Below are 15,208 nucleotides of genomic sequence, written 5' to 3'. Positions count from 1 at the left end.
GCAGCCAGCACCTCTGTACATGAGAAAATTCAATTTAAATGACAAGGGCCGTATAAAAAGTATGATGTATACATCTTAGCATTCAAATTACATGTGCTAGAAATATGTTATGTTACTGAACTTCCTTGATTCCACATCTGTAACAAATTATGACCTGCCATTCGAGAACAAACTTGTTGTTTTTCTGAATATATACCAAGCAATTGCAATAGATATATCTATATATAGACTGAAGCTCACTGAAAACCTTGCCACACATGTCATGATTATTGTTTCAAGATCCACGTTCCGGAGCGTTGTGAGTACATTGAGTAGCTTGTATTATTAGGACAGCTTTGTATGTAGCTGATCCCAACTGTAAAACCATTAATATATGTTATAATGATTGTTTTGACTTAGGCTTTAAATTGTTCAGAACCCAATGTTTAGAATGTTATTGTCTTTACTATATGATGTCAGGACACTAAAAAATATTTCATTACAAGCAGAATTGTATACACACTGAAAGCACATTCCTTTTCTACCTCTCCTCTTTTTCTCTCGACTAACTTTACTTTAGCCACCACTAGTCATGATCATCCCGATAATACCACTTAAGATACCACTTTCAGATTAGTACAATATTCAAATATACCACGTTTGTGTACTTTCTACGGGTGGATTAATTGAGAAGAAATTGCATTCATTTTTATCACTGGGAATCTGTTAAACGTATTGGGACCCAGGGGGACCGAGGCGCGAGCCGGTGTCCCCCTGGGAGGATTCGCGCGGTGGGAACAATTCCCCGTTTGATTTGCTACTAGGGCATGGGGCGGGGCTAGTGGGGTGGGTGTTCGGAGTCAGGGGAGGAGGGAGGTTGGTGACGTCGTCAGGAGGCTGTGTGGAGGACGTCGGAGCTTTGTCCCACCCACCCTCCCTATTTTTTGTTATTTTTCTTTTTTATTAAAAAAAAATCGTCAATTTTAGGGCAGTTTACAGTTCTCCTATGGTTATATTTTCTTTAGGCGCTGTTTGGGGTTGGGGATGGTCTCGAGCGGGCTTATTCTTTTCCTCGGGGGTGGGGGAAAGGGAGGAATAAGATGAATTTGGTTATTAAATGATGACATAGCTTAATGCTGGTTTTAGTACAATGTGGGGAATTTTGTATTACGAAATGTTTGGAAATGTTTTTGGTTACAGATAAATAGAGGGAAATGTGGTTGGGAAATGTTTTAATGGTAAATGATTTATGATTAACTGTTTTCATTAGGAGGAACTGTTTTCGACTGTCTTAAAATAAATAGTGACCTTTTTTGCTACAAACAGCAAGTGTGAATTGTCCTTATTGCGCGATGTGTATTTGCGATACTAGTTTGAAGTACCAAAATTGCCTCTCGTTCTATGTATGTATTACGCGCGCATGCTCAGTTACTAAAAAAGAGATTAGCCTTACGTTGGGGCGATGCGTTACAAACTCTACTGGCGCCGGAGGCCAGGAGACAGATGAGAGATTTTTGCGGATGAAAAATACCTTCGCAAGGTAAGCCCAATGTGCAAAATGGACGATTTGTAGGATACGTGAACTTGGAACGCATGACTTTACGGGTCTTACTACACCGCCTTTTACTTAGAGCGTCTATATTATGTGTTACAGCGACCCTATTGGACGCACAACGGGGGAACCACCGGGTTACGCTTAGGCATCTACTTTTGATCATATTGTTCCGAAGAAAGACACATAACCTAGAACCCGCCTAACTCGAGGTGAGCTTACTATGGAGAACTGGACATTAATGATTTTTTAACGGGATAAGGCATAGCCACGATAATGAGTGGGTAAAATAAATAAGATTGCGGGTTGCATACCACCACACTTTGGAGCCCATTAGGATCGTGGACGAGTAGGAGGGAGCCTCCGCATGGCCTGCGGAGTTCCCTCCTGTGCAATTAGGATGTGACCCCCACCATGGCGGCCACATCCTCTATTTTTAACATTGCGGCGGGTGCAGCTTCAAGCTGCACCCGCTGCAATGTTAAAAATGCATACATTGCATTTGTATGCAGAAAGCGGTAGGCACCGTGCAGTGCCTGCCGATTACTGCATACAAATGCAGGGGGGTACCATAGGAACCCCCCATGTGCACCCCCCACGCCCCCTTCACCCAGGGGCCCCGCAACGGGCCCCAGCAGTGAAGTTCCACATGCTTTTCCACGGCGGAAAACCCGCCGCGGAAAAGCCTGTTTTGTAACCCATCCTAATATGGCTGGCGGTGTCTGAGAGTCACCGCCACCATATTAGAGCTTTTCCGCCGCGGTTGTAAGCCAACCGCGGCGTAAAAGCAGCGGACTGAAACCAGGACCCACCAGCCATCCTAATGTGGCGGTGGGTCTTTGGTGGGTCCGCAGCGGATTTTCCGCATCCTCCGGGCCGGCGGTGGCTTCCGCCGGCCCAGAGGATGCGGAAAATCCGCTATCCTAATAAGCCCCTTAGTTTGTGTTACAGTTTCTGGTATATATAATTAAGACGTCAATAACGACCCCATGTAACCCAGCCGTTCTTACTTCAATCAACTCTACTTTGGACGTTTTCAGTACTATAAAGTAATTGGTGGCATGGGGGGGGCTTGGATTAGTTCCTTTTTAACTTAACCAAAAAGATAGTGTCAAGTTCGTTATATAGTTGCAGGCTCTACAAATGAAAGAGCATATAGTGAGGACGATATTAGTAACACAACATACCGGAGCACACCTTATGTATATTTGGACATGAACAAGGGATCAGTAAGGAATTACGATTTTGGTGTGAAATACATTTGTGAAATAAGTATACAATAGAGGTTGTGATGGTGTTAGGATTACCCGTGGTCACTAGATGAACAATTTCAAGATGCTTGTCGGCATTTCTGAAGTATAATTATTGCACTTATATGTGTTTTTCAGCAATTTGCTGCATTTGACATTGTGACAGGGACCTGGACAATTGCAATCTATACTACTTTTGAATTTTGAATATAGGAAGATCGTGGTTTTATGAGAAACCCTTTGATACAGAAATTGAAGGTATTTTAACTACTAAACGTGGCTGTTGGTAGAATAGAACAACACGGGCAATGATGGCTTCGTCTACTATATATTTTTCTTTTTCCTTCTTTTCCACCTTTTTCACTCTTATTCATAGCAACATTTTTAATTAGGCACAACAAGGGTGTGTGCACGACTTAGAGTAAACATTTATATATATATAAAAAACTTTTGTTGTCACATGGAGGTGTCTTGAGAGTCTTCCTAATCCCTCCATCGACTTTCTATTACTTTTTCAGCTAACTCTAATTGACCCTGCTAAAATGGGCTAAGGTGTTCAACTTTAGCACTTTAATAAACGATAATGCGTTGATGCAGGTCCTTCCAAAATGTGAAATAACTAAAACCACACTATATCATCTTGTTAACAGCCTTGAAAAAGTCGCAAATAGCGACGAAACACGTGTCGACTGCACCATTGCTGTAACAACTTGGCAACAGTGGTGAAGATCTATGTGCTGAACAAAGTGTTACATCTTTTCTCTTGTTTTGTATATTAAATAACCCTTTTTGACTGCAACTAGTCAATTGTATACTTGCTTTAGCTGTGCTCTGTCATTGTTTTGTATCACTCTCATACACTATTCCACTCCATTCCACTTCACTGACGACAATCTACTTCACTCTATGCAACACCCTCTACGCCACTCTTCTCTGTTCTACAATACTCTATGACACTGTTTGCCACTCTACTCTACTACACAACACTACACTACACTACAACGCAGTGTTGGATATAAAATCCAACACCGCGTTGTAACAACATGTGGGGTAATGGTATGCGTGGAAAAGCGGCATATTCAAATTCACTAGATCTATGGATTCACACTGTCCAATTGTGGCTCCTACCCATGTGAGTAGAGTGATACAACCTCTCCTGCAATCTTCAATAAAAAAAAACACGTTGTGGCCACAGTTTAGCTAAGCTGAGATTGTGGCACAGACCATGTAAAGCTCAGGGACCGCAGCACACAGTACTAGTAGATGCCCTTACTTACATGCTGCAGGGCTCTCCTCATCTGAACTGCATTCTGGGTCAATCAGCTTCTCCTTCACCTTCTCTGTTCTGTCTTTGAAGAGCCGTACAAGCTCCTGAAGGCGTTCGTTGATGACAGCACTGCCCTGGCTGATAGCAGAAGCCGCCCGTTCTGGTTCGCTATTAAAAGAGAACATCAAGTGCTGATTATTTTCAAATCATAAGACGCTGAGCTGTAGGTCATTTACATGCTCCAATAAATTATATCTGGAGTCTCGTACCTAGAAGTTAAGGCAGAGATCTCTTATTTATTTTCTAAGGCCATGCCTCTCTGCATTTTCTGTCTATCCGGGAAAATGTAGTCGCAGATCAATGATTATGTTACAGAACAGGCCCACACTCTTCAGGGACCATAATGTTTAAAACCCTGAGCTGGACATTCCTTCCAATAATTTGCACAATCGCACTTTCTACTTCAGGATTGATTAACTTTGTGACAGCATCAAAGAGATAAAACGCCTTGCTTAGAGCATAATTCTGATTTGGCAGGTCACAGAAAATCCTAGGATATGTAACAGAAATGCTAAATCCTTAGGAGAATATTCTGAGGAATTTTATTCATTATTCTATCCCAATTGTGAAGCACTTCTGTCACCATTTTTCTGCCTAGATTTAGCCTTTCTTACATAATTCAGGCCCTTTGTCTTTGAGCCAAAGACTTAGCATTGTGTAATAAGAGACAATAATACGAATTGAGTGTTGTAGTCGGGTTTGATGATCTTTGACTTTCCTCTGAATAATCACCACCAGGGTTCAAATCAGAATGCAGATACAAGCTCATTCAATCATTGGCACCTCCGTTAGGAACACAACCTGTTGCCACCTTGCTGGTTATTTTGTTTTTATTTTTTGTCAACATGAAGGTAGACTTTGACCCCTAAAACATTCCTCATGAGATGCAGTACAACAAACAGATAGGTATGACCCCTGATCCCTTATTGTCAAGGTCTGGTGAGAAAATAAGTGGTGACTCAGAGACTAAAGGACCTCTTACCCTGTAGGTGTTTACTTTTCCAATGCAGAGCACTTAACAGACCAAAATCTTGCCTTCCCTCAAGATGGCAAATGGAAAAACAATCAATACAAGACACCACTGCATAGTAAGCATAGGAAGTAACTAATGAAAGAGTTCAAAGTCGTGTTAGATTCCCACTAAAAGCATCCATCATAGTCCTCTAATCATGCTGGAGTAGAGGCATGGCAAAATCTCACTTTACCTTGCGCTCCCACAAATCCTGCGCCAGCCCTGTCTAGGCTCTAACCCAAGGCTCTTTCCCTAACTCAGTGCATCAACTTCAATCAGAACACTCCAAGGTGTAAATGTATAAGGGGGGTGAGGTACTGTGGCTCACTGGTTAGAGGCGGCAGACCCGAGAGCAGAGGACGGCCCGGGACCATGGTTCGATTCCCGGCGCGGCAGGTTTCTGGACCAGGGTCAGCGGACTCGATAAATTCTCTCGCCTCGGTGCCCACTATGATTAGCGATCACACTCGGCAACTCTGGGCATTAGCTTGCCTCATCTTCACTAACGGCCCCACCAGACCGCCAGGGATGCCTGGTCTCACCCTGGAGATACCCATTAAGGGACCATCTCTCAGGGAAGCCAGGAAGGTTTTCGCAGCGGTCGAAGCGCGGAGATACTCCCCCGGGAGTGATTCTAGCGCTATATAAACACGCAAAATTAAAATTAAAATTAAATAAGAAAGTGGCGGAGCGTGGGTTGGCTCCAGAATTGCTTACGCTGTGCTCTGCACTTTAGAAACACAGGGAGGCACTGTATTTACAATAATACGGTGCACCCCTGCATTTCCCTTCCTGCACATAAACAATCCAGAATGGCAATTTGTAACTTCTATGTGTGCTGCATTGTGCATCACACGTAGAAGTTGCAAATTGTCATTTTTTTAATGATTGTTTATGTACAAGAAGGAAAAAAGAACAATTGATGGACAGAATAAGAATAATGTCAACCATTCACCTCAGTACAAAGATCTGGACCTAAAACCATTGTTGTTTTGTTCCGTATGCTAATTCAGTTTAACTCCATGCGGCCCCGATTTTTCCGCTGTGCGGTAAACAAAAGAACAGGGCGGGCCGTGACGAACCCCAGCCGTCATCTGCACACGAGCACTGCGGAGCGTGACGACTGGGGTTCGTCACCAGCATGGGAGGGGTTAAACCAAGCCATATGCAAATCATGAAAATTTAGAAATTAGTGACAGTGAGTTTCAAGGATTCAGTAATGTTCTTGCCTATTTCGAGCGTATGCTGGAGATCGGGAGGAATTCTCCCATACAGTTACCATTGCATCAATTGAAGTGCCTTGCAAAGAGTGGATATGCCCTCCTTTTAACAGGCATATGGAATAAATACACTTATGTTCACCTGACCCACAAGGGGGTGGAATGTTACTCTCTGATTTGACTACCAATTGCTCTTTGACATGGATGGTGTATTTTGGAAATTAATGTCTCCTAATAGACAGTTCTTATATTCTTGATAACAGGACCAGAATCTACGTATTGACTTCACTGCAATCTTGCCCTGAAGAAGGCCATTGTTTGTTGGACAAAACGCCTTGACTGTCTTTATGAGTATTTAAAAGAAGCATTAATAAAAGAAGAACATTATTGGATCCTTGAAACTTGCTGTCATTAATTTCAAAATGTTCATGATCATCTTGAATTTCTGGTATGTGGTGCACCTTTGGTTGTAACGCTTTAAACGATTTCCCCAGGAGAGGGGAGAACCCTTTGGGCAGAGGGTGAATACAGGGTAGTGCACACTGCATGAAAGACATTTCACAAATTGCCTCACTTTAGGGTATAACGGTGTAGGTGCAGCAATATTTTGAGGTCCACTGCCCACCTGAATTTTATGCTCCATATGCAAATCCGTCTTAAACCTGCTCCCCATGGGAACAGTTCAGCCGGAACTGCCAGGCCAGATCCTCCCTGGGTCCAAATTCGGGTGGCATAGTGATCAGGAGAATTATGAATGAAACCCAGATTTGTTACTGGGGGTGAGTGGTTGAAAAGTTTCAGCACTCTGCCCATCATCTTGTTGTGTTTGCTATGTTCGTGCCCAAGGGTCTGCCCAGAAGTGGTCCCTTGTACGCTGTGCCGCTGTATTCAAGCTAGCCTGGCTGATGAGGGGTGAAACCCCAAATCTGTTACCAGGATTCTTGTTTCCAGTCCAGGCAGGACTTGGTCTGGCAGGTCAAGCTGGATTGTTCCCATGAGGAGCAGGGCCAAGACTGATTTGCATATGGCTGGACCCAAACTGGGCTGGCATAGTGAGCAAAAGAGCGATGGATTACACCCAGATCTGTGACTGGGGGCAAGTGGTTGAAAAAAGTTCAGCATCATCTAATTGGGTTTGCTATGCTCACCCTAAGTTACCAATGGTATTGTCAGACATGGGTCCCTTGCTCGCTCTGCCACTGGATTCCAGCTTGCCTGCCTGATGAGGGCTGAAATCCTGAAACTGGTCCCAGGATCCGGTCCAAGGAGTACCTGGCCTGGCAGTTCGGGATGGACTGTTCCCATGAGAAGCAGGATCAAGACTGATCTGCATGTAGCTGGGTCCAAACTGAGGTGGCATAGTGAGCAAAAGAACAATGTATTAAACCTAGATATGGGACTGGGGGTGAGTGGTTGAAAAGTTGAAGCACTCTGTCAATCGTCTTGTTGTATTTGCTATGTGCAGAAAGGGATAGTTTCCTGCACATAAACAATCATTCATGGCAATTTGCTCTTTATGTGTGCTGTACAATGCAGCTCACATAGAAACAGAAAAAACGAGGAGACCCTGCTCTTAATTTTGGCCCTGCCTCCCATTTACACCACCCTTGTAAATAGGGGGCTGTGTAAAAATTAGCTGCTAAGCTCCTCTTTCCAGTAGTCATGCCCCATTTCATATGAGCTATTAGCCAGGATGTTTGTTCCTCATTACATTTTCCACTAGTGCCAAACCTTGTTTTATACCATAAGTTCTAGACTTCATTTTGACCTACAGGCAGAAGGAATGAAAGTTGACCTTGTTGAGCCTGAGATTGTATCATGAATAAGTTCTACTATGGTATGCAGTCTAAGAACAGGCCCATGCACATGTATTTGCTCAAATCGTGTCAGTTACACACCATCCTAACTTTATCAATTCTGGACGTTCCTCTTTGGCCTCTCATCAGCACCGTGGTGTTTTACCAAGCTAATGAGAGCTGTAGCTTCCTACCTCAGAGAGAGGGGTATATGGATAATAGTTTATTTTGACGGCATCTTCATCATGTCCCAATGAGGGCGCAGATTTTGAGGGACCTGGACATGGTCATGTCCCTCTTGGTGTCCTTGGGCTTCATTGTGAACATGGAGACATCTGTTCTTACCCCCTCCAGGTCTCTAGAGTTCTTGGGATTCGCAACAGATTCTGTGAATGGGGTTCTGCTATTACTATTGAAGATTTCCACAATTTGGAAAGAGATGAGATATGTTCCCACACAATTGTCTTTAACACTGAAGGAACAGCCAGGCTGCTAAGTCTTTTGTCTTCTTCTGTTCAGGTGATCTTTTCATGCCCTTTACAGTATCAGGCCTTGCAGAGGATAAAAGCAATGGACCTTTGGTGAGGATTGTGGTATGGCTACTAGGTGTTTCTAGATCAGGAAGCAAGATCAGAGTAATCTTCGTGGTTGGATAATTTGGATGCCTGGAATGGCTGGGCACTATTTGGTTGCTCTTCAAACTTTATCCTGGAATCATATGCAAGTTTAGCCGGGTAGGGTACCCTCTTGGGTCCTCAGGATACTGGTGGCTTGTGGTCACATGCATCATATAAACTATGTAGAATTAACAGCAGGACTTTACTCCCTTATGAGTTTTAACACCTTGGCTGCTGGAGGGTTTTCCCGTCCGGTGCTGATTTATTGAAAACCCCATTATACATGACGAGTTATCCTTGTCATCAGCACAGCTCAGCCAGTGCATCATGACGAGTTACCCTTGTCATTAGCATTGAAGAGGTTAATCATTGTTTGCAAGGCAGAGGGGTTTTGTTAAAAATGGACAATGTTTTGGCAGTATCGTATACAAATCGATTACGCGGATCAAGATCCCTAGACCTGTCAGAATTATCAAAGAAACTCTGGCTATTGTGCTTGGAACACAAGATCAACCTGAATGCAGAATACTTGCCTGGGAAAGCGAATGTTACTGCAGACTGGAATTCTAGGTTCTTAAGGAATTTCAGCAACTGGAAATTGAACAGGGTCAGTTTCATGAAACTATCTCGGATTTGGGGTACACCTCTTTGAAAGCAGACTGACGTTTCAACTGAAGAAATATTACAGTTCGATTCCAGATCCAGATGCTCTGGCGGTGAATGCATTCCTTCAAACTGGGAAAGGAACCAACACTTACGCGATCCCACCTTTCACTATGATTCAGAGAGTTTTTCAGAAGATCAGGCGGGAGAGTTGCTCACTTATCCTAATAACTCTGTTTTGGGTCACAAAGGCATGATTTCCAAAGACTTTGGAGCTAGCTTGTGAGATTCCCTTTTTCCTTTTTGCAGTGCAGTGCAAGGCATACTGTAAATGCAGCTGGAGAAGAACACCATTTGGTTCTGACTTGGACTTTGAGATTTATTGCAAGGAGAGTGTCAAGGGATCTAGAAACATGTCAGACCTTCTGGAAGAGCTGAGGAACTCCTGTAGGAATCATGGGCTCCAGGTATCTGCTGCAGGTACAAAGGAATTTGGAACACATGGGTTCGTTAGAGCTTGGAAAGGGACTTGGTACCCGTGGAGGCTCCTATAATGAAGGTAGTTAACTTTCTCATAAAGCTGTTTGACAGGGGCCCTAGCTCTAGAATGTTAAATTGCTATAGGTCCACGATCCCTGCCGGGCATAGTCTGGTCAATGGCAAGATTGTAGGAAAGAATTTTTTGGTTTGCAGGGTGCTTAAAAGTATCTAGTTGAGGAGAACCCCTAGACCTAGGTATGATACTCTATGGCGCATTATTTTGGTCCTTTCTATGTTTTCCTCTTGGCCTGGTAATAGGCGTTTAAAATCTGAGAAGACTTTCTATGAAGTTAGCCTGTTTACTTTGTTTAATATCTTATTGACATGCGTTAGATGTAAAGACTTTAGAGATAAGCAATAGAGTTTACAATGAATTTGGGGTTACCTTTGAGATTACTAGAAGAACAAAAATCGTGTCTGACACCAAATTTTATCCAGTTTTTTATATTTGTAGAAAGCTGTGTGTTGTGAATTACATGAGACAGTACGACTCCAGAATGGGTGAATTTCACCCCGATGGCACTGACCAGTTTTTGATTTCCTTTGTTAGACCCTTCACAGACGTTACCACTGCAACTATTGCTAGGTGGTTATGATGGACTATGCAACTAGTTGGTGCTGATTTACAGAAATGTCAAGCTCACTCTATGAAGGTGCAATGGCTAGCCAGTTCTTTTTTAAAGGTGGCAGGCTGGAGGATATTTTGAGATCCGCTGATTGTCTATTTCCTCCATCTTGGCGAAGCATTAATGTAAGCCAACTGAGCACATGTCTGATGAGGTGTTGAGGGGCTACCAACATACATAATGGTAGCCTCCGGTCTTGTAATGAAATAGCTATTCTCCAAATGCCAAGAGAATCTGAATTTCATTAAAGACACAGATGCTAAAATGATCACATCCTCCCATCCCTGTATATTGGGTTATATAAGAACTCCAAAAAAAAAGGTGGGAGCGAAACTGTAGAATAATATTGGTGCTATAGATGCAACTCTTTTGCTCCCCTTTTTGTTCCAGAGAATAACCAATAGTTGATCTACTAAAAGAAGATTTGCCTCTTTTACGTTTTTAGTTTCAAATGATTTCTTTACATTCATTCAGCTTTGATAGAGAGAACAAGTTCGGCATTTAGAAGAGGCAGATTGTTGGGTGCACTGACTTATTATATGTACTGTATGTTCTGTTCTGGAATGTTTCTATTCTGATGTTAACTTCATTCAAGTGCTGCATAGAGAGCATTAAAGGAATCAATGCATAACGTTAGCCCCCATGTCTTTAATGAAATTCAGATTCTCTTGGCATTTAATTTGGAAAATCACTATTCTTTAGGTAACTTGTATACATAAAAGCAAAATTAGCCCACAACTGTTAGCAAATCACACAGTCACGCCATGATGCCTACATGAGAAATGGATGAAGGTATTACCTTAAACTGGCTGCAAAAGGTTCTGCAGTATTTTAAAACTCAAAATGAATTTTTGTGTAATCTAGCTTACTGAAAGAAGAGAAATCTGTTACCGTGAGCTGGGATGACAATGCTCTTGGCTCATAAGGCCTTCCAACTTTGCTACTTTAGGTGGATTCATCATTCTGGGCCTTTTAATTTGAAACCAGTGCATAACAAGTTCTATTCCACATCTTTAAAATCTGCTTTGTGAAAAGGTGTCATTATTCAATTAATTTAAGAAAAAGGCCCAAAAAGGTGACTCCTCTATCTATAGGCTGATTACACCTTTAGATCGAGAGGCAAAATTGTATTCCTCCTCGCTGCTGCATGACTTCAAAGAATGGGCTTCTGCTGGACACTGAATTCCATGGTTTCAAACCAGCTTTAGGCAGTTTATTAGTACCATTGATTTTTTATTTAAATTTGTTTTTATTGTTGCAGTAAAGTATTTCAGTACAGCTTAAACAGTCCGCCGACGTGGCCTCAACATTCAGCCACGAACAGCTATGTGTGCAACATTTTCTGGCTATATAGAACTGGTACACATAAACATGATTTCGGTGAATCAGTGCAGTATAATCATGGAAAGGCTCCTGCAGGCTGAGGGGTGGTGGGACGGTATCGCCATAGGGGCGACGGATAAGATCAGATGGGCACTCTCGTGCCGTAACAGCGCCGGATCTAGATCTGCACAGTGCACATAACAGTGTTACCAGTGAACAGGGGGGTAACAGAACTGTGGGAGGGAAGCATGCAGGCGCTAGCAGGGTCTAAGCAGGGGGATGATGGCGGCGGGTGTCGAGGGGGGGGGGGGGGGGGGGGAAGAAGCCCACGGATGGCCGGGCATGCGAGAGGTCGCCCTGGACGTAGGGAGTTATCGGGGCCCGACTCTGGGGTGACTCACTTCAGGGGAAGGCTACCGGTCTTCTTGGGTGGGGGGGGGGAAGGGTCAGGCGGGTCTCCAGCCTGCGTGGACTGGCGGAAGCTGTGAAGGAGCATGGCCCATTCCATGGAGATGGGAAGTTTGCGCGCGCCCTTGGCTTCTTCTTCCCTTAAAGCGTCTTCCTCCGCTGCCGCCCATTTGCTAACCGCTCCCTTCCAGTGTGCTATGGGGGGACCCTCTGGGGATCGCCAGCGCATGGTTATACATCTATTGGCTAGTAGGAGCGCTAAGGACACGAAGCGCCTATGCACCGGTTCACGTTTAGATATGTGGAGGATGCCTAATGCACTGGACTCCCAGGTGGCTAGTGTAGTGAGACCCGTGAGTTCCCGCAGTGTGTTATGTACGTCCTGCCAGAAAGGTTGAAGATTGGGACAGTCCCAAAACATGTGACGGAAGTTCGCAGCCGGGGAACAGCATCTGGGGCATAGGAATGGCGTGGAGGGGTAGAACTTCTGCAATCGCGCTGGGGTGAGATATGCCCTGTGTAATATATAATATTGAATATTTTTGAAGCGGGCGTTCCTAGAGACGCGTTTAGGGGCCTCGAGAGCTTTAGTCCACTCTGAGTCGTGCAGAACACGGCCTATGTCCTCTTCCCAAGTGGCTCGAAGGGTCGCCAGGGGGGTGTATGAGAGTTCCCGGATGGATTTGTATAGCCACGTGACCAGGTGGCGACCCACCCCCATATGTAGAATAGTATGTATTACTGGATGCGTGTCTGGCTCGCCATTTTGGAGATTGAAATGGGGTCGGTATCCGTCGAGTAGTTGCCTATACCTGAGGAATTGGCCTGGGGAGAGCCCGTATTCTGCGATCAGGCGGTCCAGCGGTTTCAGTTGACCCTCCTCGAAGAGTGATTCTAGATCTGTGATACCACAGCGGGACCAGTCGGCGAGTAGTGGGGCCGCAAAGTAGGAATCCTGCTTGGGGCCGCCTATTAACGGCAGCAGCGGGGAGTATGGGGGTCTAGCGGGGGACAGCCGGTGTATCCGCAGCATACATCGGCGCGCTATCGTCACCTGGAGAGGGTAAGTGCGTCGCGGCTTGGTGCCCGGGAGAAGCAGACGGGTGAGTTCCGGAGTTGTGATTCTACCAGTAGGAGTAACCGTCTCCTGAGGGTAACGGTCCGCTGTCCAGTAGGACAGCCACTGGAGCTGTGCTGCGAGGAAATATGCCTCGAAGGATGGAGCTCCGAGTCCCCCCTGTGTTGTGGGGAGTTGAAGAGTTTTCAGGGCGACTCTGTGGCGGCCCGCTCCCCAAATGAGAGTTCCTAAGAGGGAATCAACGTCGCGAAAGAAGGACCTGGGTGGTATCACCGGCAGGTTTGTGAAATGGTAGAGGAGCCGGGGGAGCATCACCATTTTAGCGAGGGCTATCCGTCCAATCGGGGCCAGTGGTAGTTTATTCCAGAAGGCGACCGTCGGGCGCAGACTCTCGAGTACCGTGCGGTGATTACCGTCAAGGATGTCCGCCGGAGAATGATATAAGCGGACGCCAAGGTATCGGGGAGCTTCCGCGGACCATGAAAGACTATGCGGTCCGAGGTCGATGTCCCGGGGGGGGCAGGTCCGGGTGTAGGGGGTAAACCGCGGACTTGTCCCAGTTGACCTGTAGACCCGAGGCAGTCGCAAAGTCCGCCAATGTGGCCCCTATGGGGGTCAGGTCCATTTCAATGTCTCGGACATATATGAGGAGATCATCCGCGTACATGGATACACAATGGGTCCCGTCTGCAAGCGGTACTCCCCAGGCCACACCCTCCCGACGCAGTCGAACCGCCAGCGGCTCGACCGCTAGCGCGAATAAGAGGGGCGACAAGGGGCAGCCTTGTCGTGTGCCTCGTCGGACTGCAAACGCCGGTGAGATGCGTTTCCCAATACGAACTCGCGTAGTGAGGTCGGTGTATAGGAGGCGGGTATATGCCATGAGCGTCGGGCCGAGATTAAGGCGTCGCAGGACCGAAAACAGGTAGGGCCAGGTGAGGGTGTCGAACGCCTTCTCTAGGTCCATAATAAGGCAGGCAGCGCGGGGAAATCTGTCGCGTACCTGATCTTGAATATGGAAGACTCGGCGGAGGTTCTGGGAGGTATTCCTCCCGGGGACGAAGCCGCATTGGTCGGGGTGGACCAGCGGGCGTATGATCTGCGCATAACGATCAGCTAGGATCTTCCCCAGTATCTTACAATCAGCCGACAGGAGAGTGATAGGCCGGTATGACCCCATGTGAAGCGGATCTCTGTGGGGCTTAAGAAAGGTGATAATCACGGATTCCCGCAGCGACTGGGGTAGTTTCCCCAGGTGTAGTGACGCCCCAAACATCCGTGACAGACGGGGAACCACCAGGGGAGAGAATGTTGCGTAGTATTCTAGTGGGAAGCCGTCCAGGCCCGGTGCTTTATTTCGGGACATGGCGCGTATCGCTCGGGTGATGTCAGAGGGAATTATCTTGGCGTCTAGTGTGCGCTTGTCGGAATCCGATATCGTGGGCAGCGTCAGAGGGTCTAAAAACTGATCCGCGGTAAACAGGGTACAGCATGCCGGGGCTTCGTACACTCGTGCATAGTGGCGGTGGAATGCTAGGAGAATCTCAGCTTGTGATTGCACCAGTACACCCTCCGGGTTGAGAATGTCCGTGATCGGCTTAATTTCGGTGTCCTGCTTCGCCATCCAGGCCAGAAGCGCCCCGGTTTTGTCTCTGTCTTTGTGTACCCGAGAGGCGTATGCCCTGAAATTATACTTACGGAGGTCAGCACAGGCAGACTGATATTCCGTTTTGGCCTCCGCCGTGAGTACGGCGTGTTCCTCCGAGTCGTCAGGCCGTTTGGTGAGAGCAGCTAGAGCCTGTTCCGTCGTTAAGAGCGACCGTTCTAAGGTGCGGCGGACCCCCACTATCTGTTTGATGCATTCTCCTCTCGCCACC

The 15,208-nt window shown here is 45.9% G+C and overlaps 1 protein-coding gene across 1 annotated transcript in view; it reads right to left on the bottom strand.

Annotated features, from left to right (window-relative positions):
* CNGB1 (cyclic nucleotide gated channel subunit beta 1) overlaps nt 1-15,208 on the bottom strand; it is a 1,326,699-nt gene that overhangs the window by 365,457 nt on the left and 946,034 nt on the right. The window contains exon 28 of the mRNA XM_086945539.1: nt 4,059-4,216. Within this exon, the coding sequence (XP_086801665.1) occupies nt 4,059-4,216 (158 nt within the window). The remainder of the gene's footprint in view (nt 1-4,058; nt 4,217-15,208) is intronic.

The sequence above is a fragment of the Lissotriton vulgaris genome, chromosome 12 (genome assembly GCF_964263255.1).
Source record: "Lissotriton vulgaris chromosome 12, aLisVul1.2, whole genome shotgun sequence".
Classification (NCBI taxonomy): domain Eukaryota; kingdom Metazoa; phylum Chordata; class Amphibia; order Caudata; family Salamandridae; genus Lissotriton; species Lissotriton vulgaris.
This window is presented reverse-complemented; position numbering and strand designations above follow the sequence as displayed.